This window comes from Macaca nemestrina, chromosome 18 (genome assembly GCF_043159975.1).
Source record: "Macaca nemestrina isolate mMacNem1 chromosome 18, mMacNem.hap1, whole genome shotgun sequence".
NCBI classification, from domain to species: domain Eukaryota; kingdom Metazoa; phylum Chordata; class Mammalia; order Primates; family Cercopithecidae; genus Macaca; species Macaca nemestrina.
Window position 1 is genome coordinate 86341370 of NC_092142.1, and position 22402 is coordinate 86363771.

At 48.7% G+C, this 22402-nt stretch overlaps 1 protein-coding gene across 3 annotated transcripts in view; it reads right to left on the reverse strand.

Annotated features, from left to right (window-relative positions):
• Positions 1–22402, reverse strand: part of LOC105488816 (zinc finger CCHC-type containing 14) — an 86327-nt gene that overhangs the window by 12861 nt on the left and 51064 nt on the right. For all 3 annotated transcript variants that reach the window (XM_011753255.3, XM_011753254.3, XM_071085070.1), the window contains exons 3-4: positions 10568–10641; positions 1655–1726 (exon numbers count right to left, since the gene is read on the reverse strand). In XM_011753255.3, the coding sequence (XP_011751557.2) occupies positions 1655–1726; positions 10568–10641 (146 nt within the window). The remainder of the gene's footprint in view (positions 1–1654; positions 1727–10567; positions 10642–22402) is intronic.

Sequence of the window (22402 nt, forward strand, 5' to 3'; positions counted from 1 at the left end):
AATGAGGACTTGAGTACACGGACAGGCTCCGCAGCAGCCTGGGCAGAGCTCAGGGAATCGGCTGGCATGGAAACGGGCACAGGAACCACCCAGACGCACACACAGAAACGCACAAGTGTGGGAGAGCGGTGGGGCGGCAGCAGTAGGGGTCTGAGGCTTGTGCAGCCTGAGTCCAGGAGAAAGGAGGATGCAGCAGAAGAAATGCTTGAGGAGAAAATGGATAAGAATGTTCCAAAACTAGGCCAGGCACGGTGCCTCACGCCTGTAATCCCAGCACTCTGGGAGGCCAAGGAGGGCAGATCACCCGAGGTCAGGAGTTTGAGACCAACCTGGCCAACATGGTGAAACTCTGTCTCTACTTAAAAAAAAAATAGCTGGGCATGGTGGTCTGCGCCTGTGATCCCAGAGACTCAGGAGACTAAGGCAGGAGAACTGCTAGATCCCGGGAAGTGGAGGCTGCAGTGAGCCGAGATCGCACCACTGCACTCCAGTCTGGACAACAGAGTGAGACTCCAACTCAAAAGAAAAAAAAAACCACTGAGACAAAAGCCCAATGAGAGGTCAAGGTTCCAGCCAGCATGAGTGGAGTCCAGGGAAGCTGTGTTTAACAAAAGGAGGAACTACACACAGAGGAGAGGAAATTTAGAATTTGAAACACTACAGAAGGAAAAGCAGATTCCCGGGGGGGTGTGTTACCCTCGAAGGCGTGGCACTGTCGTGTTCTTTAATGCCTGAGAGGCCAAAAAGATAAAAGTAATCAGACATCATCCTCACTCCACGTTCTCCTGCAGGATGAGGCCCTTGGCTTTATAATGAAAATGTAAGACTGTCTTTGGATACATTTACATATGTTATCCCCATTCACAAAGGTGATGCCTGAGATGCATCACTCTGGCTGAGACAATGGTTCACACTACAGCACAGGCCAGTGGGCCCTAAACATGTGTGCAGTTACATCTGTGTGTACACATGCTTATGTAGGCAAAGAGGCATTTATTTAGTAGTATAACTTTTTGCTCAAATGGTATCTGCTGAACCAGATATTTGTAAAGATAAAGGTGGTGTACACCTGTGGTCTCAGCTACTGGGGAGGCTGAGGTGGGAAGATCACTTGAGCCCCAGGAGGTCAAGGCTGCAGTGAGCTGTGATGGCACCACCACAACCCAGCCTGGGCCAGAGAGCAAGATCTGGTCTCAAAAAAAAAAAAAAGAAAGAAAAAAGGAAAAGAAGAAAAGAAAAGAAAAGAGAAAAGAGAAGAAAAAAACAGATAACGGTAGAACTAGGTGAAGTCTCTACCCATTCAGCCACCTGAGTGTGCCTCTCTCCCCCAGCCTTTGCCAAGGAAACCTGGGGGGCTGGAAAGTAACAAAAGAAACCAAATGTCCTCATCAGTCACTCACGCCTGGCACATCTCTCAGCGTCATCTCAGTCTCAACAACTGAAGGAGGGATCCGCAGGGTCACGGTCCTATGCTTGCGGCCACACTCACGTTGGCAGCGGACCTGGGACTCCACTGTGGGTGGGCAGGAGGCCCCACCCTGCGCATGCTCGCTCACTAGCTGAAGGCAATGGCCTCTGAAATTACTCCGTGGTATCATCAGCCACTGGGGAATGTGATTCTTTTAATTTTTTTAAGAGCCCGTGATTACCTTACCTTCGAAATAAATTCAGTCACTTCAGAGGAAGATTTGGTTACTGACGTTATTGAAGAATCAGACCATAAGACCTTAAAAACAAACAAACAAACAAAACTTAGAAACAGACGCCACATACTTAGTTCCCAGCACGTATCCTAGTACGACTGGGGCACAGGTTCAGGCGGCAGCTGAGTCCAGTGGGCTGCACACCTGCTGTGGGAAGCATCTAAGCATCCCTTGACTTGTTACAAAAAGAACAGTCCCATAGCTCCAGGCCCTCTAAAGTTTAACTTGTTTTGTGCAAATATTCAGATATCACCAAATTACTCGAGTGGGGTCTACAGCTGCCTCCTATAAGTTCCAGAAAATCCCTGACAATTACAATTGCTTGTGTGTGCCCTGTGCAACTTCCTTCCTCAGGGGACCTCCTCCTCTTAGGTGAGCCTACGTGCCTCAGATGCAGGACCGACGCATTCCCAGGGAGCAGCCCTTCAACCAGCAATAAGGGCCGTGGTGCACCCAGGTGCTGTGGGCACACAGTGAGCCCAGGCCCTGCTCTCCGGACACTGCAGAGCTGTGGGGGCAGTGTGAGTCCATTGACAGCAACAGGACAGGGCGGTGATCACTAGGGCAGCAGAGGAGGGGTCCGGGGAAGAGCAGTGAAAAGGGCTTTCTGGAGAAGGTTCTGCAACGCCTGGTGTGCCCAGCCCCTGTGAGCATCTGCTTTCCTTCCCAGCATGCGGCAGCGGGCGGTGTCACTGCATGGCTGCCTAGATGCACTCGAAGCTCCCGTGGGGAAGGGCTGGTGTCTTTTTGCTCAGCTTTCCCCCGCTATCACAATGGTCGTCACATGAGGTGCTAACTAAAGCCGGCTGAGGGGGAAGGAGAACGTACTTTTTGCACATTAGAGGGAGTTTCTGCATGGAGAAGAGCTTGGGTTGACTTTTGAAAGGCAAATAAGAAGTTAGCTACAGGAATGAGATGGACAGAGGGGATGGTCTGAGATGACAGGGAGGAGGCCAGGTCAGGAAGGGACAAGCACCAAATGCAAACTATACTCAAGTCCACAAAAAGCCAGGGGATTTCAAGTCAGCAAATAAAATGACCAAATATATTATAAATAAGAAAATGTTGTATTAACAATGATTTAGAGCAAAGAGAGCTCAAAGGCACCCAAACCACCTCTGCTCCCTCACCCACACCCACAGGTGGAGTCCAGCCCGTCCAGCCCGAGGCGTCCACCCTCCTGTCTGCTGAAACTCAGGTCAGTCTCGTCACATCACGCAGCAGTCACTCCTGGGTCTATTTCAATATGCTCTCATAACACACAGGCCAGTTGAGGGAAGGGCCAGCTCTTCTTCACCGGAACCCCAGTGCCTACCAGAATTCATCAAGGTAAGCACCAGCATCCTTGGAACTGACAGCTGCAAGGTGTACAACTTGCCACCCAGAATCTTCCACGCCTAAAATGAAAATGCTTGAGGCCAGGCGCGGTGGCTCATGCCTGTAATCCCAGCACTTTGGGAGGCTGAGGTGAGCGGATCACCTGAGGTCAGGAGTTCCAGATCAGCCTGACCAACATGGGGAAACCCCGTCTCTACTAAAAATACAAAATTAGCCGGGTGTGGTGGCGGGCACCTATTAATCCCAGCTACTCAGGGGGCTGAGGTGGGAGAATTGCTTGAATCCAAGAGGTGGAGGTTGCAGTGAGGCCTCCAGGCTGGGCAACAAGAGCGAAACTCCATCTCAAAAAAAGAAGAGGGGAGGGGAGGGGAGAAGGGAGAAGAGAATGCTTGAGCTACTTCTCTGCCTGAAATATTAAAATCTTTCAACACTAAAAATCTTGGGGATAGGTTCCTAAGCTGCTCCCCACACAGAACTCCAAGAACACCACCAACGATGGGCACAAACCCCTGCCATGCAGACGCCGGCCCCCGTGCTGCTGACAGCGTGTGTCTTTCAAGGTAAAGCGTGTCATAGAAAACGTCTCCTCCGCACGGCTCTTACACCTGCCTCTAGGCTGAATCCTTCCTATGGCGCCCTAACCCAGGGAAAACGTGAAATCCAACACCCCAATGATACAACGTGGCATGGACAGATCATCTGATGTTGAAATAGACAACCTGCTTTTCCAACAGTTACGCACTTTAATTACGCATAACTCTTCTACTTTGTGTTCGGATACATTTTTCTCCGACTTGCAGGTGCACCTCACATTTCTCCCTAAGGCTGTCAGAAAGTGAGCACTGGAAACAGAGACCACACGATCAGGCAGAGACCAGCCCATGTCACTCTGCAGGTGATGCTGGCTGATGGCTAAGCTGCAGCAGTTGCACGATCCAGACCCGGCCAAGCCTTTACCTCACCTGCCCACTTGCCCCGGAGCGCCAGGAGGCAAACCGGCCGCTGGAGGGGCGTGGGGGCAGGAAGAGCATCCTCTTGTCATGCCTGCCTGACCTGTACTATGGAGACACGTGTCCAACCAAACTCACAAGCATCCATGGCCAGCTACCTCATTACTTTACATTTCACCAAGAAAAAGTGCTGCCAATTAGATTCTGGCACAGCATTTTCTATCACATCCCTGAAGAGCTACTTAGTCTTATCTGGATGAATTTTAACGCATCTTAATCATACCCCAAAGCCAACTGTGCACACAGCCCATGCATGCTCAGGACATCTTCACATGCAGAGTCTAGTTCCTCCAACTCACTGTGCACTGGCTCTGAACATCAGCGTTTTTCTACACAGTCTCCCCATCCGGAGCCCCTGAAGCCACATGGCCTCATTCTGCACAAGAAAAGGCTCTGCCAGGCATCCCTGGGGGCAGGGTCTAGCCACACCCTTGAGGGGACAGGCAGCCCAGTACCCCTCAGATCTGAGGAGAGCCAAGGCCCAGCACAGAGACAGGCAAAGCCAGCAGGGAGAACACAGCAGCCGAGGGAAAGCATGGACTCTTTCTAAGAAAACTAAAAAATTTTCATCAATACTCTTACTAAGCTAAGAGAAAAAGGCATATCCGAGAACAGGATGCTATGAAAAAAGAACTGTCAGAGCTCAAGAGTTCTCTGAAATGAAAACCAGGCAGTAGGAATGAAATGCTCAACTAAAGACAGGAAGAGGCAGCCGTCCACAGAACAGAGCGAAAACCCGACAGGAGGCGGGCTCGCATGCACACCAGAGGAGTTCCAGCCAATGGGGGAAGATGTGGGGGAAGCAGCAGTTTTCTAAGTCCTTGTGAATAAGCAAACGAAAAGACATGAAAACACCCAGAATCTACCACTCAGCTCTGCCAAGGGTGGCCTTCTGCAGCCACACTCATCACCACAGGTCCCCTAACCTTGGAAGGCAGGGTCGGCCCAGTGCCTGCTGCTCTGGCAACACCTGAGGAGTCCCCGGGCCCTCTACCGTGCACATGCACACGTGCTGAAAACAGAGACTCAGGGAAACCTCACTTGCCAGGACTCCTTCTTTGCTAATAGTGACTGACAGCTTACTCAGAACAGTCAATGTTGCTTGGGGTATGACTTTTTATTTTTGAGACAGAGTTTTGCTCCGCTGCCCAGGCTGGAGCGCAGTGGCGCGATCTCAGCTCCACTGCAAGCTCCGCCCATGGGTTCAAGTGATCCTTGTGCCTCAGCCACCCAAGTGAAAAAATAAACGTTCAAAGAAAAGACAACATTAAAATAATGTCTGGGTGACTTTAAAGGATGGTTTAATAAGAGTTGTTTATTAGTATTGTTTCATCATTTTTTTTCTTTTTTGAGACAAGGTCTCTCACTGTCCCCCAAGTTGGAATGCAGTGGCATGATCTTGGCTCACTGCAGCCTTGACCTCCCAGGCTTGAGTGATCCTCCCATCTCAGCCTCCTCAGTAGCTGGGAATATAGGTGAGTGCCACAATGACCGACTAATTTTTGTATTTTTTTGCAGTGATGGGGTTTCACCACGTCACCCAGGCTGGCTCAAGCGATCCGCCTGCCTCAGCCTCCCAAAGTGCTGGGATTACAGGTGTGAGCCACTGCCCTTGGCCTCTCTTTTTTTTTTTTTTAAAAAGAGACGGGGCTCGCTGTGTTGCCCAGGCTGGTCGCAGTCTCCCGGCCTCCAGGTGATGCCCCTGCCTCAGCTGCCTACATGCTGATTTTATATCAAAAACGTTCCATCATTTGCTTCCTGCTTATTGATTTGATTTCCTCAGCAACTAGGAACTAGCAATTATAATTTCAGCAACATCAAAACCAGCTCCATAGAAAAAAATCTTGTACATCTTGAAATCATCTTAATCCAGTTACGTATATCTTCCTATAAAACAGTAACCTTTCATTTGTATGCTGGAAAATGATACATAAAAATTAAAACGAGAAACAAGGCTGAGAAAATCAGTGGGGCAGGAAGAAGTTATTTATTTCTCCCTGAATAAGTAAGTGAAAGTTTTCAGAAAAAAAATGTTTCTTTGATTCTTGCCATACTGTTGGCAACAGACTGTTCTACCTCACTGAAGTACGGCAGACATTCCTACGAATGCTGTTTTATTGCTCTAGTCACAGTATAATCGCTATTTATTTCCACTTACAAAGGACAAACTTAAAGGACAACTTGATTTTCATTAGTCAAGGTTCTATGGACAAAAGGGAAAGTTTGAATCTTCAAGTATTTTTTTTTTTAACAAAAAGAGCTGTAATGAATTATAACTGATGATGAACTGCACGTATTGAAAGGGGTCCATGTGCTGTTCTGATCTGAGGGCACCTGTGAGCCACGCCCCACCACAGCAGGGAGCATCACCCCTGAGGTGTCCCCCAGGCCCTCCCCAGGAAACCACTGACTGCTTTCTGTTGCTACAGATGAGTCTGCATTTTCTAGAATTTTATGTAACTGGACTCATACACGGACTCACCGAGTATATACTTTTTGGAAGGAGTCGTCTAGTTTCTTTCACACAACACGAGACTCATGCATCTTGCTGAGCATCTCAGTTGTCCATTCTGAGACCACTCAGCATTACTGCCGGGTGGTATTCCACTGCGTGGACGTAACACCAGGGCTGGCCTGTCCACGCGTCCGTCAACGGGTATCTCGGTTGTTTACAGTCTTGGAATGTTACAAACAAAGCTGCTATAAACACTCATGCACGAATCTTTCATGAACATGTGCTTAATTCCCCCAGGGTAAATATCTAGGCTGGCACTTACGGGTCACACTTTTTAAGAAACTGCCAAACTGTCTTCCGAAGTGGCTGCCCCATTTCCCATTCCCACCATCAGTGAATCAGGGAATGCGATTCCAGCTCCTCCACACCGCAGCCTGAGGTGGGTGGGGTCAGCGTTTTTCATTTGAGTATTTCAAGAGGTGTGCGTGCTCTTTCACTGTGGGACTTGGCATTTTTCTAATGATGAGGATGGTGACTATCTTTTCACATGTGTTTATTTGCCACCTATGTATCTTCCTTGGCAAATCATCAATTTTTTTTTTCTTTGTGGAGACAGGGTCTCACTGTTGCCCAGGCTGGTCTTGAACTCCTGGCCTCAAGGGATATTCCTGCCTCGGTCTCCCAAGTAGCTGGAACTGCAGGCATGTGTCTACACCTGGCAGAACTCTCAAAACTTTTAAGAGGAAGCAACTTGTTGGGCATGGAGGCTCATGCCTGTGATCCCAGCAACCCTAGGAGTCCAGGACAGGAGGATCCCTTGAGGCAAGAGTTCAAGACCAGCCAGAAGCAGATACCATCTTTTTTTTTTTTTTTTTTTTTGAGACAGGTTTTGCTTTTGTTGCTCAGGCTGGAGTGCAGGAGCATGATCTTGGCTCACTGCAACCTCCACCGCCTGGCTTCAAGCGATTCTCCTGCCTCAGCCTCCCAAGCAGCTGGGATTACAGGTGCAGCTACCACGCCCGGCTAATTTTTCTATTTTTACTAGAGACAGGGTTTTGTCATTTTGGCTAGGGAGATCTCAGACTCCTGACCTCAGGTGATTCGTCCGCCTTGGCCTCCCAAAGTGCTGGGATTACAGGTGTGAGCCACCGTGCCCGGCCGGAGACCCCATCTCTTAAAAAGAAAGTTTTGAGAATTCTTTATACATTCTGAATATATAAATCCTTCATCAGCTACACAACTTGCAAATATTTTCTCCTCATCTGAGCCTTTTCATTCTCTTCATAGTGTCTGTCAAAGAGAAAGTTTTAAACTTTAATATATTCTAATTCATTGCTTTTGTCTTTTATGGATGTTTTTGGCACTGTATCTCAGAAATCCTTACCTAATTTAAATCACAAAGTTTGTTTTCTCCTAGCAGTTTTGTTTTGGGTTTACATTTAGGTCTCCGATCACTTCTGAGTTAATGTGGTGTAAGGGCTGCGGCGGGAGGCAAGGCTCGCTTCTCCTGCGTATGGATGTCTGTGCCAGGGTGTCTGCTGAGAAAAGCATCCTTTCTTCACGGCACTCCTTCAGACCCCGCATGTGTGTGTGAGTCTGTCTGGGGCCTCTTCTGTCCCACTCCTCTGTGCTGCCTTCCCTTCTGCTACCTCATGGCGCTGTGATCCTGCTGTTTCAGAAGTCTTGAAATCAGGTAGTGCGAGTCTTCCAATTTGTTTCTTCTTTTCAAAATTAACTACTCTAGTTCTTCCCACATCGCTTTAACTTGAATTTTTTTTTTTTTTTTTTTGAGATGGAGTCTCGCTTTGTTGTCAAGGCTGGAGTACAGTGGTGCAATCTCAGCTCACTGCAACCTCTGCCTCCTGGGTTCAAGCGATTCCCCGGCCTCAGCCTCCTGAGTAGCTGGGACTATAGGTGCCCACCACCACGCCTGGCTAATTTTTGTATTTTTAGTAGAGACGGGGTTTCACCATGTTGGCCAGGCTGGTCTTGAACTCCTGACCCCACGTGATCCACCCACCTTGGCCTCCCAAAGTGCTGGGATTACAGGTGTGAGCCACTGTGCCCCGCAAACCTTCAGAATCAACTTGATTTCTAAAATAGAAAAATATGGCCAGGTGTGATGGTTCATGCCTGTAATCCCAGCACTTTGCGAGGCTGAGGCGGGCAGACAGCTTGAGCTAGGGAGTTCGAGACCAGCCTGAGCAACATGGTAAAACCCCATCTCCACAAAAGTACAAAAATTAGCTTGGGTGTGGTGGCATGTGCCTGTGGTCCCAGCTACTGGGAGGCTAAGGTGAGGGAACTGCTTAAGCCCAGGAGGTCGAGGCTGTAGTGAACCAAGATCATGCCACTGCACTCCAGCCTGGTGACAGAACAAGATACTGTTGAAAGAAAGCAAGCAAGTAAGAAAGCAAGAAAGAAAAGAGAGAGAGAGAAAAAAGAAAAAAGAGAAGAGAAGAGAGAAGAGCAAAGCAAGGCTTTGGCCGGTCAGGCTGTATGAAGTTCCCACACCTTACACTGTGTGGACCTGACTTCTGATTTCCTCACCACAAATAACTGGACTAAGGATTGGGAGCAAACTGAAGCCCACTGTGTTACGACCACATGCAAAGACAGCTCCGTGCACAGCACCTTCTTCAGGGCACAGTCCCCACCAGTATCTGAAGAGGCCTGACACCGCAATGCAAGGAATGAAGGAAGGTGTCACTCGCAACCACTGAAAATGTCAGCTAATACCTAGGGTCACTGGGACTTCTGCTGGGTTCCAAGGCACTCAGAGAGTCCCTGTCGTCTTTCCCTGGGCTCCACCTGGGCTGTACGACATGAGACCCAGGTACTCTGTGGGTGCCGAGACTCTGGCACTACCATCACAGGCGCCAGCACCCTCCAAACCTCAGCAGCTAAGGATTTTCCTTACATTTTCAAAGGAAAAACGCACAGCGTAACAACTGCTTGTCACAACACAGTCTGCCAAACCAAGTGGAGACTTGTCCCTTTAGTGGAAAACAGGTTTAAAGTATTTTGGTGTAGCCACACTCTTCAAAAAATCAGTAAGCTGCACAGGCGGATCATGCCAGATGCTCACAGGAGTTCTGCCTGGAGAGCACTCTCCAGTGACGCCGTCAGTACTCGACGCACACGTGGTCCAAGGAGAATGTGCCCCTGCCAGGGGTCCTAACAGAACCCTGACTGGGAGCTGGGCACCGTCAGCCGGGACACACTTCCCAGCCACTTAGGCATCCAGGTGGGACCAAGAAAGTAAATCTGGCCAACAAAATGTAAGTGAAGTGTCTAGAGGCTGCTATCAGGAATGTTCCTTAAGAGAAAGATTTCGAGTCTGCCTTTCCTCCTCCTGCATCCTGCTGCCCAGGATGAACACATGAGGACTGGTGTCCTGGCTGCCACTTCGGGCTGGGAGCAGAGGTCAACATCCTAGGGAAGTCAGAGTAGCCAGAGGAGGCCTGTACCCCTAAGGGCACCCTGAGGTTCTGATGGGGCACAGCGACCAGGGAGCGGGGTGGCCTCCTGCACGCCCTGCTGTGAGAGGGAAATGGGCTTCTGGCCGTCTCGACCCTGGTCACCGGGGGTCCCCCGGAAACACAACACTGTTCAACTCTCCTGATTCTTTGTGGTACCCAACTTCAGTGACCAGCCCCCAGCAGCTAAGCATGTCAGTTTAAGGAGTGTTCCCTGTCCAGACCAAGGAGCTTTCATCACCAGTCTCCACAGGCACCATGGACCCGGGTTCTGTGTGCGTTGCTCTGCAGGCTGCCTCATCCAGTTCTGCTAGAGCCCTGTGAGGTATGCACCATTCACACCTCAAATGACAACCCCAGGCCCTGCCCGAGCTCCCACCCTTCCCGCCTGTAGAGGCCGCGCAGCCAACAACCCCCACCCTGGAGACGGCCCACCCCGAGCCCAGAGCCAGCTTCCTATACAGCACCGGCACAGGGCTTTGCACAAGGCACAGCCTTAGCTAGGTAAAGAAAAGCATCTCCAGGATAAGTGTTTCCTTCCTACCCTTACAGGAGAGAGGGGAAAAAAACTTAGCATCTTACCTCAAAGGAACATTCAACATTTCTGTCATTTTTTGTGTGTGATAATCCCTTCAGGTCTATCTTTTCAACACTCACTGTAAAAGTAAAACAAAAAACAAAAATGAAATAAGAGCTTGAAGTATATACATGATTATTTAGCATTTGATATTTAGCAGTGTTCAAAATAAGGTTCTCAGCGCCCAGGCTGTCCTGTCACTTCAGTGGTGCCTCACCTAGAACCAGAGCCCAGAGAGGAAGGCGGGCGGCAGCACCGATGCAGGGCAGGTTTGCAACAGAAAGCAGGGAAAGCAAAGCCACATCTGGCAATGGAAGGGCAGGAAACAACTCCAGAGTATGACATACGTTTATGGACCCAGCAAGAGCCCAGATGCAGCTACAACTGAGTATCTGTGCAGCCTCCCGGGTTCACCCTCAAAACCGTTATGAATCTGTCCCAACTTCTGAAAAGCTAATGCTCAGCATTTTCAATTGTGACTGTTTTAGACAATATTTCCCCAAGAACACAGTTACCTGGGAGCCTCTTCCATGTATTTTCTTTTCTTTCTTTTTCTTTTTTTCTTTTTTTTTTTTTTTTGAGACAGAGTCTTACTCTGTCTCGGCGGCTCACTGCAACCTCTCTGCCTCCTGGGTTCAAGCGATTCTCGTGCCTCAGCCTCCCCAGTAGCTGGTATTACAGGCGCACACACCACCATGCCTGGCTGATTTTTGTAATTTTAGAAGAGAAGAGGTTTTGTCATGTTGGCCAGGTTGGTCTCAAACTCCTGACCTCAGGTGATCCACCCGCCTCAGCCTCCCGAACTGCTGGCGTGAGCCACCATGCCTGGCCTTTCTTTTCAACAGAATTCATTCTCATCCTTCTCTGTGAGGGCAAGGATGAGGAGACCAGAACAGCAGTCCTGGGGGAATCAGGAAGATAGAGAGCACTGTCTCAAAGCAGAACCAGGCTGCAGTGAATGAAGCTGCACAGGATGGGCGGCGACAGGGACGAGAGGCCTCACCAGGCAGCCCGGAAGGCATCAGCCTACTCATCCCGTTTTCCCATACACTGGTGCGTGTTTTTCTCATCAAAAATAAGATGATACAATTAGGTTTTAAGCACCATTTTTAAATGAGCCCAAATATCTGCTTAAAACAAAACAGCCGCGTATGGAACGTGCTGTAGTTTCCGACTCAGCCGTATCAAGGCAGGCCTGCCCTGCCGATCCAGCGCTGATGCTTCTCGCTACCCAGCACACCCGGCTCTGCCAGCTTCCACACTTCCCGGGCGCCAGGAGCCCCATGCCGCAGCTTCACACACAACTGGGAAAGAGGCTACGGGAGCATTCTCCCGCCTTCCTCCACCAGCCTTCGCTGGGTCTAGAGGCCACCTGGCCGTGTGCGACCGGGATGTCTGCTAATTTGTAGACTCTAACTTTGTCCCATGTGAAATACTCAACACAACTTCTCAGAACTGTGAATGTGACACTTCCTGCCGGCACCCAAAGACCTCCTGGTCTCCCGCACCAACGTTCTCCAGAGCCCTCTCCACGGACGCCAGTGCTCACACAAGGTCACGGCCACCTCAAAAACCTGTATGGCCAAAAAGCTTTTTGGGGCAGCTGAGAGCAGTGATTCACGCCTGGTATCCCAGCACTCTGCGGGGCCGAGGCAGGCGAATCACAAGGTCACGAGATCAAGAGCAGCCTAGCCAGTATGGTGAATCCCTGTCTCTACTAAAAATACAAAAAATTAGCTGGGCATAGTGGCAGGCGCCTGTAATCCCAGCTACTTGGGAGGCTGTGGCAGGAGAATCGCTTGAACCCGGGAGGCAGAGGTTGCAGTGAGCCGAGATCGCGCCATTGCGCTCCAGCCCGGGCAACAGAGTGAGACTTCGTCCCTAAAAAACAAAAGTTTTTTGGGGAAAAAAAATCTCAGAAACTCCTTGTGAACTGTCAATGTACATTAGAATATTAAGGACTCTGAGAAGTCCTACAGTACCTAATAATTTTTTAAACGATTCCCCACATTTTTTGGCCACACAACTTCTTCTCCTAACATACACGAACCTCCCCTAGAGAAGGACCTGCTCTGTGCACACACTCTGGGGATGGTTCTAAGCCTGCACAGCCCAAATCACCCGTGACAAGTTAATTAAGAATGAATAAAATTGGCTGGGTGCAGTGGCTCACGCCTGTAATCCCAGCACTCTGGGAGGCCGAGGAGGGCGAATCACCAGGTCAGGAGATCAAGACCATCCTGGCTAACACGGTGAAACCCCACCTCTACTAAAAATACAAAAAACTAGCCGGGCGTGGTGGCAGCGCCTGTAGTCCCAGCTACTCGGGAGGCTGAGGCAGGAGAACGGCGGGAACCCGGGAGGCGGAGCTTGCAGTGAGCCAAGATCGCGCCACTGCACTCCAGCCTGGGCGACAGAGCGAGACTCCGTCTCAAAAAAAAAAAGGAAAGAATAAAATTAAACGTTCAACCCCCAGTTTCCTGAAGAACCATGCTGAGGGTTCTGCAGCCACAGGAGGCTAGTGGCTGCCACGCTGGGCGGTGTGCTCCCAGACAGCGCTGTCTAAACCAACACCCGCCTGTCCGCGAGTAGCTCTGTGGGCCTCCACCACGCCCCCATCTGCATGTCCTCTGTGGCCGCCCCATGATGCCACGGCTGAGGAGCTGTGCCAGACACCACTCTGCTCCCGGAGCCAATGACACTGACTCCCTGTGTCTCTGCAGAATGAGCCGGCCAACCCTGAGCTGAACCAACCATCCTCGCTCGCTCCCCCAGCATGTGCCATGAACACCCAGCCACATCCCAGGTCACCCTGCAGGTGCTTCAAGGGTGGTGGAGCACAAGGCAGCGGGTGCTGCCCTCCCAGCAGCACCACCTGCTCCGCCGGGGACCCTCATGCATCTCACAGATGTGGGAGTCCACTCGGCTTAGAGTTCTTTAAGCTTAAAATAGCACCTCACAGGAAGGAATTACTATAAAAAATACAAATGTTTATTTCCTTTCTGGCAAAACAAAGAGCACAGCACATTTAGAGGCTGCACAGTCCTGCTGATGTTCACTCAGTGAAACTACACGCTGTTCCTGCCTGACTTCCTCAGACTGTCAGCAAATACATAGCTTTTATGTTTTTCTAAAGCAGTGCTTCTAAAACTTCCCACAATGACATCACTCTAATCCATATATTTTACTTTTTTAAACAACATACAGTGTCAATGAATACAGAAACACGTAGTCAGCATTCTCCCTGGCCACAGACACCATGTGTACCTCATGTCCCAGGACTGAATAATATGAGGGTTTATGAAAAAAGTAAAAAGAAAAAACCCCCATCTGGACTGAGAGTAGGAAGTGACTCACTCATATCTCGTATCTGGACAGGAAAATGGGAAAAGCAGATGAATGTTATTCAGCTGTTTTCAAATAAAAGAGGCATTTCCAAGTCTAGGCCCCAAATGCTGGCGCATCCCTCTGCAGAATGGCCAGCCTGGACAGTGGCCGCCCCCGGCCAGGGCAGCCCCGGGCCCAGGAGGGACACAGCGAGGCTCCCTCTACTCCTGCCCTGGACCCCGTGTGCTCCATGGGCTCTGAAGGCTGAGAAGAGGAGCCTGGGAGAGAGGGAAGACCAGGCACAAGGAGTGAGGGGCTGGGCTAGTGCGGGGGCTGGGTGACCAGCCTGAGTTAAGGTCAGGAAGGATTTAAGCACGCTCTCAACTCTGGAGCCATTACAGATCGTGATTCTAAGAACCACAACAAGAAAAAAGGCTTATAGAGCTTACGCATGCCAGGCTTATGCCTAAGTGACGGGTTGATGGGTGCAGCAACCCACCACGGCATACATTTACCTATGTAACAACCTGCACATCCTGCACACGTACCCCAGAACTTAAAAAGAGAAAAAAGGCTTAGATATTAAGTAGAAAATTACAAATTCTATGCATAACATGATGACAGTTTTGTTTAAAATGGAAATGAAAACACTAAAACTAAACGATCGAAAGTGATGGGAACAGCTGTGTACGGTGGCGAAGTGAAGAGCAGCTTTTCCCCACATTTCTGTAATGTGGTTTTGCCATCTCAAAGCGAATACCTATCTGCACACAGACACTCATTACAACCCACTTCCAGTCTGCCCCCAGTGTGGCTGCCTTCCCCTCCCTCCCTGGTCACCCCACTGCCTTCTGTGGAGCGTAAGCAAAAGGCTAGATAAATTCACGGGCGGCCAGGCGCGGTGGCTCATGCCTATAATCCCAGCACTTTGGGAGGCTGAGGCAGGTGGATCACCTGAGGTCAGGAGTTCAAGAACAGCCTGACCAACATGGAGAAACCCCATCTCTAGTAAAAATACAAAATTAGCCGGGCATGGTGGTGTATGCCTGTTAATTCCAGTTACTTGGGAGGCTGAGGCAGGAGAACGGCTTGACCCCAGGAGGCAGAGGTGGTGGTGAGCCGAGATTCATGCCACTGTACTCCAGCCTGGGCAACAAGAGTGAAATTCCATCTCAAAAAAAAAAAAAAAAAATTCAGGGGCAAACAGCACCCAATCACCTGACAGGAGACAGCAGAGCCAGAGGGACTACGAAGACAGGATCCGCACTGGCCAGAAAGCCTCCATGAAGAAAGTGTTCGGCGTGCATGGCGATTCGGCCACAGCGCACGGCAGCCAAAGCCATGAGGAGGCTCTCCTGGAGCACTGAGGCTGATCAGCACCGCACCCAGGCAGGCCTGTGTGGGCACAAACAGGGCTGGGGCAAAGGGACCCGAGGCTGGGCCAGGCCTGCGCCCTCCTTCTGAAATAAGAACACAAAGGATGACGTACTTTTCCCTCTGAAATGTCTGTTCAAACCTTTCTTCTTTTCTCATTCCAGGTACACAATAGGCATTTTCCCCAAGTCTTACAAGTTACATCACACCACCTTCGATAAAATGTATAATCACATAGACTATCATTTCGTAACTGCATCAATACCTAGTAGCATTTAGAAACCAGTACTCTAATGTAACTGAAAAGGGGGAAGCTGGAGTAAGAACGGTGATGTTGGAAGTCAGGCCTCCCTTTGGTCCAACTGCACCACACTGTGGTGTTTCGATGCCAAGGTGAACAGTTTCTGATTTTTTCCTTTTACACTTCAATACCTCTACAATCAAATGCCAGGGATATCTCACACCTGCTGCTGGCCATGTGACAGGAATAACACGGTTGTGACAGCCTGCCACCTATGGAGAAAATGAGGAAAGAGCCAGCAACCAGGTACAGTAGCTTAAAAACAGGTACAGTAGCTTAGGAAAAACCCCAAAACAATGACCAGGCGCGTGCTCCGATGCTGCGGTGACGCCGCAGTGCATGGCACACAGAGCCCACTGCACACGAGGCATGGACGCCTCGACCCAGCCGGCTGGACGGGATGCACAGGACCTGGACTGTGCATCAACTGCAGGAGCACCTTACCTCATTTATTTGCGTATTTTCCTTTCTATGCCTGTACAAGAATGATACTATGAAACTCTGCAGCCAAGTCTTAAAGGGCTTTTTCTTTTTCTTTTTTTTTTTGAGATGGAGTCTTCCTCTGTTGCCCAGGCTAGAGTCCAACGGCATGATCTCGGCTCACTGCAAGCTCCGCCTCCCGGGTTCACACCATTCTCCTGCCTCAGCCTCCCGAGTACCTGGGACAACAAGCGCCCGCCACCACACCCGGCTCATTTTTTGTATTTTTAGTAGAGACGGGGTTTCACCATGTCAGCCAGGATGGCCTCGATCTCCTGACCTTGTGATCCACCCGCCTCGGCCTCCCAAAGTGCTGGGATTACAGGCGTGAGCCACCACGCCCAGCCTAAAGGGCTTTTTCAGTAAAACTATAACCAATAAAAAGCAGCATGTTAGTTTTGTGGGCAATGCGTTTACTTTTTTAGGTACAGAGAAAGTTTTCCAGACAGTAGCATCTCACAGTTAATGTCACAGTTAACGACACACGGGAAGGAGACGGAATGATGCCTCCCAAGACCTAAGTTCGAATATTCATTCAGTAACTAAAGTCAGTTTTGTGTCTGCTTCCTCATTTGTAAATGGGGATACTAGTTTAAAAGGACCAATAGTTTGTATATGAATAAAAACAGAAAATGGCCCTAATAAGTATAAAGAGATAAAATTCCCAAAAAATAAAGGGCCCTGTTGGGGCATTCACACGGGGCCTGGGTCCACAGTCAGCACTGGCCCGGTCTTCTTCCCAGTTGGGGCATTCACACGGGGCCCAGGCCCACCGTTAGCACTGCCCTGGTCTTCTTCCTGCTACTGAGGAACAGGAGAGGGCCCTACAGAGGAGTCCCCGAAATACAACTGATTTATCTCTAAGGAGCCTATGGCTCCAGAAGCAAAGTGTCCTGCCTCACCTTTGTTACTAATAAGCAAACTGTATTATTTGGTTAAGATGTACTTCTGGTTTGTAGGGGACTCAAAAACCTAGGAGCTAAATTTACCAATGTATTGCTATTTAAACGAGCTAAGACAAGCCATGAATATTACTAACTCAGTTTCCTTTCTGAAGTGCCTGGGTATGGATTATGGAATTCTCTTTATAGGATTCCCAACAGCCTGGGAGAAAGGACGACGCTCATACAAGTACTTTTTTTTTTTTTTTTTTGAGAGGGAGTCTCGCTCTGTCGCCCAGGCTAGAGTGCAGTGGTGCAATCTTGGCTCACTGCAAGCTCCGCCTCCTGGGTTCATTCTCCTGCCTCAGCCTCCTGAGCAGCTGGGACTACAGGCACCCGCCACCACACCCAGCTAATTTTTGTATTTTTAGTAGTGATGGGGGGTTTCACTAGTTGGCCAGGCTGGTCTCAATCTTCTGACCCTGTGATCCGCCCACCTCAGCCTCCCAAAGCGCTGGGATTACAGGCGTGAGCCACCGCACCTGGCCACAAGTTCTCACTCCTCACTCTGCTAAGCAGTCTCTCATTTGGCATTTTGCCTTAATGACCAAGTGCGATTTCCCAAGTAAAGCAAAACTGAATCAAAAACCTATGATATTCCTATAAATTAAAAAATAAAAATAAAAAGATTAAAGCTTGAGATAGACACCTCAGTTACTCTGATTTGATCACTACACATTATATACATATATCAAAATATCTCATGTACCTCCAACCCAAAAGATATATGTATAACTATGAGATATCCATAGAAAATAAATACATCTTACAAGTTACATTAAAGAACCACATACAATTTAAACAAACAAGATCTCAGAGGATGATTAAAATGTTCCAAAGTCAAAATACAGGTAACCACATAAATTCTGTATCTTACATATCATTCTACAATGACTAGGTTGGTAAATCAAACCTCAGGACAATCAGCACAATAGCTGTAGATTATTTTGCTGTCTACCAGCAGCTCTCTACATCCTTTAATTAAAAGGAACCAAACATTTTCCCACACAATTTTATGCTACTGACAAGCATTTTTAAAAGTTTATTTTAGAGATGGGTCCTGGCTGTTACCCAGGCTGCACTCAAACTCCAGGGCTCCAACAATCTTCCTGCCTCAGCTTTCCACACAGCCAAGACTACAGGTGAAAGCCACTGTGCCTCGCCTAACAGGCCACTTTGAATTCACTGACTGAAATGCATGCAACAGTATGCTTTTATGTTTATAATTATTTTTTAAAGACAGAGCTTTGCTCTGTCACCCAGGCTGGAGTGCAGTGGCACAATCTCAGCTCACTGCAACCTCCACCTCCTGAGTTCAAGCAATTCTTGTGCCTCAGCCTACCCAGTAACTGGGATTATAGGTGCACACCACCACGCCCAGCTAATTTTTGCATTTTTAGTAGAGACAGGGTTTTGCCATGTTGGTCAGGCTGGTCTCGAACTCCTAACCTCAAGTGATCCACACACCCTGACCTCCCAAAGTGCTGAGATTACAGGCATGAGCCACTGTGCCCAGGTGATTCTAAAGTTTTAGACAAAGAGACCAGACATTTTATAAAACAGAATTTGCAACACGTTTCAGGAAGGCACCGAACAGGGAAGTATCCAGAGGACACTGGCCACATCCCAGACTATCCATAAACCAATTCCTCACAACAAAATGCCCTTCATTTTCTTTTTGACAGGGTCTCACTCTGTCACCCAGGCTGAAGTGCAGTGGTATGATCTTGGCTCACTGCAGCCTCGAACTCCTGGGTTCAAGTGATCCACCCACCTCAGCCTTCTGAGCAGCTGGGTTTACAGCCATGCATCACCATGCCCAGACGATTTTTGTATTTTTTTTTTGTAGACACGGGGTTTCGCCATGTCACCCAAGCTGGTCTGGAACTCCTGGACTCAAGTGATCTGCCTGCTTTGGCCTCCCAAAGTGCTGGGATTACAGGCCTGCACCTTCACGCCCGGCCCAGCCCTTCATTTTCAGATGAAAGCATAGAAATACTCCAAAGTCAGCCTTCTATCTGCTATAATATATATGTGACTGTTCCCATACACTTTCTTTTCTCTTTTTTTTTTTTGAGATAGAGTCTTGCTCTGTACCCCAGGATGGGGTGCAGTGGTGCGATCTCAGCTCACTGCAAGTTCCGCCTCCTGGGTTCACGCCATTCTCCTGCCTCAGCCTCCCGAGTAGCTGGGACTACAGGTGCCCGCCATGACGTCCAGCTAATTTTTTGTATTTTTAGTAGAGACAGGGTTTCACCGTGTTAGCCAGGATGGTCTCTACCTCCTGACCTTGTGATCCACCAGCCTCGGCCTCCCAAAGTGCTGGAATTACAGGCGTGGGCCACCGCGCCCGGCCTCCCATACACTTTCATATAAATACTCAAGCTGATTACTAATAGAGTCACCTACATTATCTTAATTTCAAATCGTAGAAAATATGCTTCATCTTTCCTGGCTTTGTCTTGGGGTCAGAAGAAGTATTTACGTACAAAAATCTTTTATTAAGTCCATTTCTCTGTTTTCTTTTTTTTTTTTTTTTTTTTTGAGACGGAGTCTTGCTCTGCCGCCCAGGCTGGAGTGCAGTGGCCGGATCTCAGCTCACTGCAAGCTCCGCCTCCCGGGTTCACGCCATTCTCCTGCCTCAGCCTCCCGAGTAGCTGGGATTACAGGCGCCCGCCACCTCGCCCGGCTAGTTTTTTGTATTTTTTAGTAGAGACGGGGTTTCACCGTGTCAGCCAGGATGGTCTCGATCTCCTGACCTCGTGATCCACCCGTCTCGGCCTCCCAAAGTGCTGGGATTACAGGCTTGAGCCACCGCGCTCGGCATTTCTCTGTTTTCATCTTTGATTTTCCTTATCTCCCATTCATGTTTATTGTTTAAATCTGTAGTTCTATCAGATTCAAGTTTGAAAGGCAACACAAAGCTCCTCTCCAACATAAACATACCGGTGTTACTCCATTTGTGCCTCCAGAGTCAGAACACAAAACAAAATCTGAACTAGAACTCTGATTTTAGCAAATAAAGTTAGGGGCCTTATCACAGGAAAAGATGTTTTTCTTAAAGGTACAATTGACGACTCGGAGATTAAAAATAATTCATCAATAAATAGCCATATATTCTAATGCATTAAAAGGGCACTCTTAGGTAAAGTTGTTACGGCTTTCCTCTTACGTTTTTGGGGCCAACCTGTGTTTCAGGGAAACTGAACTAAAGATGATCTATGGAAACATAGTGTTGGGAGACTCTGGCTCCAGGTAAGAGGGAGCAGCAACAAAAGCTCCTGCAAGGGAGACGTTCCTCTCTGATGTGGGGGCTGTGATTCCAGGTGGGGTGACACCTCCTCACTGCCTTTTCTTCTCTCTGTCCTCCCACAAAGATGGGGATGGTCACTGAAGTGCACAGCAGAGAGGGTTAAAGCTCTAGCTTTCCGGATGGAGGACCAAAAAGGGGAGCCCTTGGGAACTGGAAGGACAGAAGGACAGTAGAGAGGGAGGATTTCAGGGGAGCAACACTGTGACGTTGTTGGCGCGTTCACCCCGGGGCTGCCCATGTAAGACTCTCGGCTGCAGAGCACACCTCCACCAGTCTCAGCCTGGACGGCAAAGCAATGCCCCCGAAGGACGAGGCCAAACGGCACCGCCAAAGCTCGGAAAATGGAGCTGGCACCACAGCCACACCCCACAGAAGGCTGCACAGAACTTGCTGTCAGAACCCAACCAGGTCAACTGCTCCAAACCAAAAACATCACCATGCTCTGTAGGATTAAAGATGAGTCAGAGTCTCGTATCATACTATTCAAGAAAATCAACAGATCCCAACACTGAGATGACACAGATGCTAGAACTACCAAAGATACCAAAGCAGTTACAGTCACAATGCCCCAACAGGAAGGGGCACACACTCTTGAGACGCACAGACAGACGGAAAGCCTGTGCAAATTCAGATGTAAAGAACCAAATAAAAAATTAGAAAAAAAAAAAAATTTAAACTTTAGGAGTGGGAGAATGGCTGAAAAAGTCCCAAATTTGGTGAGAGACATAAGCCTATGTACAAGAAGCTCAATGAGCTTATCCAAACAAGACAAGCCCAAAGAAATCAACACCCACACACATCATAATCACAATGCTAAAATCCAAAGACAAAAAAATCTTGAAAGCAATCAAAAACAATACATTACCTCGCAGGAGAAAACCATTCAAATGACTGGGAATTTCTCATCAGACACCACGAAGGCCAGAAGAGAGCAGAATCATATTTTAAAGTACTGAAGGCAAATAACTACCAACTATAATTCTACATCCAGTGAAGGCGAAATAAGACACCCTCAGATGGAGGAAAACTGAGAGGACTGTTTGTCAGGCCTGCTCTGAAAGAACTGCTAAAGTTCTTCTAACAGAAGGAAAATGAACTGGAAGGAAACTTGGACCATCAGGAATGAAAGAAAAGCAAGAGAAATGGGAAATATCTGGGTAATATAAAAGCAGTCTATTCTGCTTTTGAATTGTTCAAAATAGGTTTGAGAAGATTGAAAACAAAAATATTAACATGGTCCCAAGCAGCTTTCGATGCACGCGGATATAATTCCTAAGACAACTGTGACCAGAAGGGCAGAGGCCTGGATGGTGGCTGGGTTTCTACCTCTCACCGGCACTGGTAAGTGGGGTCCAGGCAGACTGGAGTCACTGATGGCTCTACAAAAGATTCAATGAGAAAACACTGCTGCTTCCAAGAAACCTAATTTTTTTTTTTTTTAAGTGGGCAGCTTTTTATCAATGCAGGAATTGTCCAGTGAGCCTTTTATTTGCTACCAGGTAAGTCAGCTGAGTTGGGATCAGTAAATTTAAAAGATGCTGACAGTGGCCTGGCATGGTGGCTCACACCTGTAATTCCGGCACTCTGGGAGGCCAAGGCAGAAGAACTGCCTGAGCTCAGAAGTTAGAGACCAGCCTGGGCAACATAGTGAGACCCTGTTTCTACTAAAAATTTAAAAAATTAGCTGCACATGGTGGTGCACACCTGTAGCCCCAGCTACTCAGGAGGCCAAGACTGGGGGATTCCTTGAGCCCAGGAGTTCAAGGATGCAATGAGCAGTGATCACACCACTGCACTCTAGCCTGGGTGATAGAGTGAGATATTATCTCAAAAATAAAAAACAAAAAAGCCAGGAGCTGTAGCTCATGCCTATAATCCCAGCATTTTGGGAGGCTGAGGCAGGCAGATCACTTGAGACCAGGAGTTCAAGACCAGCCTGGCCAAAATGGGGAAACCCAATCTCTACTAAAAATACAAAAATTAACTGGGTGTGATGGCCCATGCCTGTAGTCCCAGTTCTTCAGGAGGCTGAGGCATGAGAATCACCTGAACCTGGGAGGCAGATATTACAGTGAGCCACATCACTGTACTCCAGCCTGGGTGA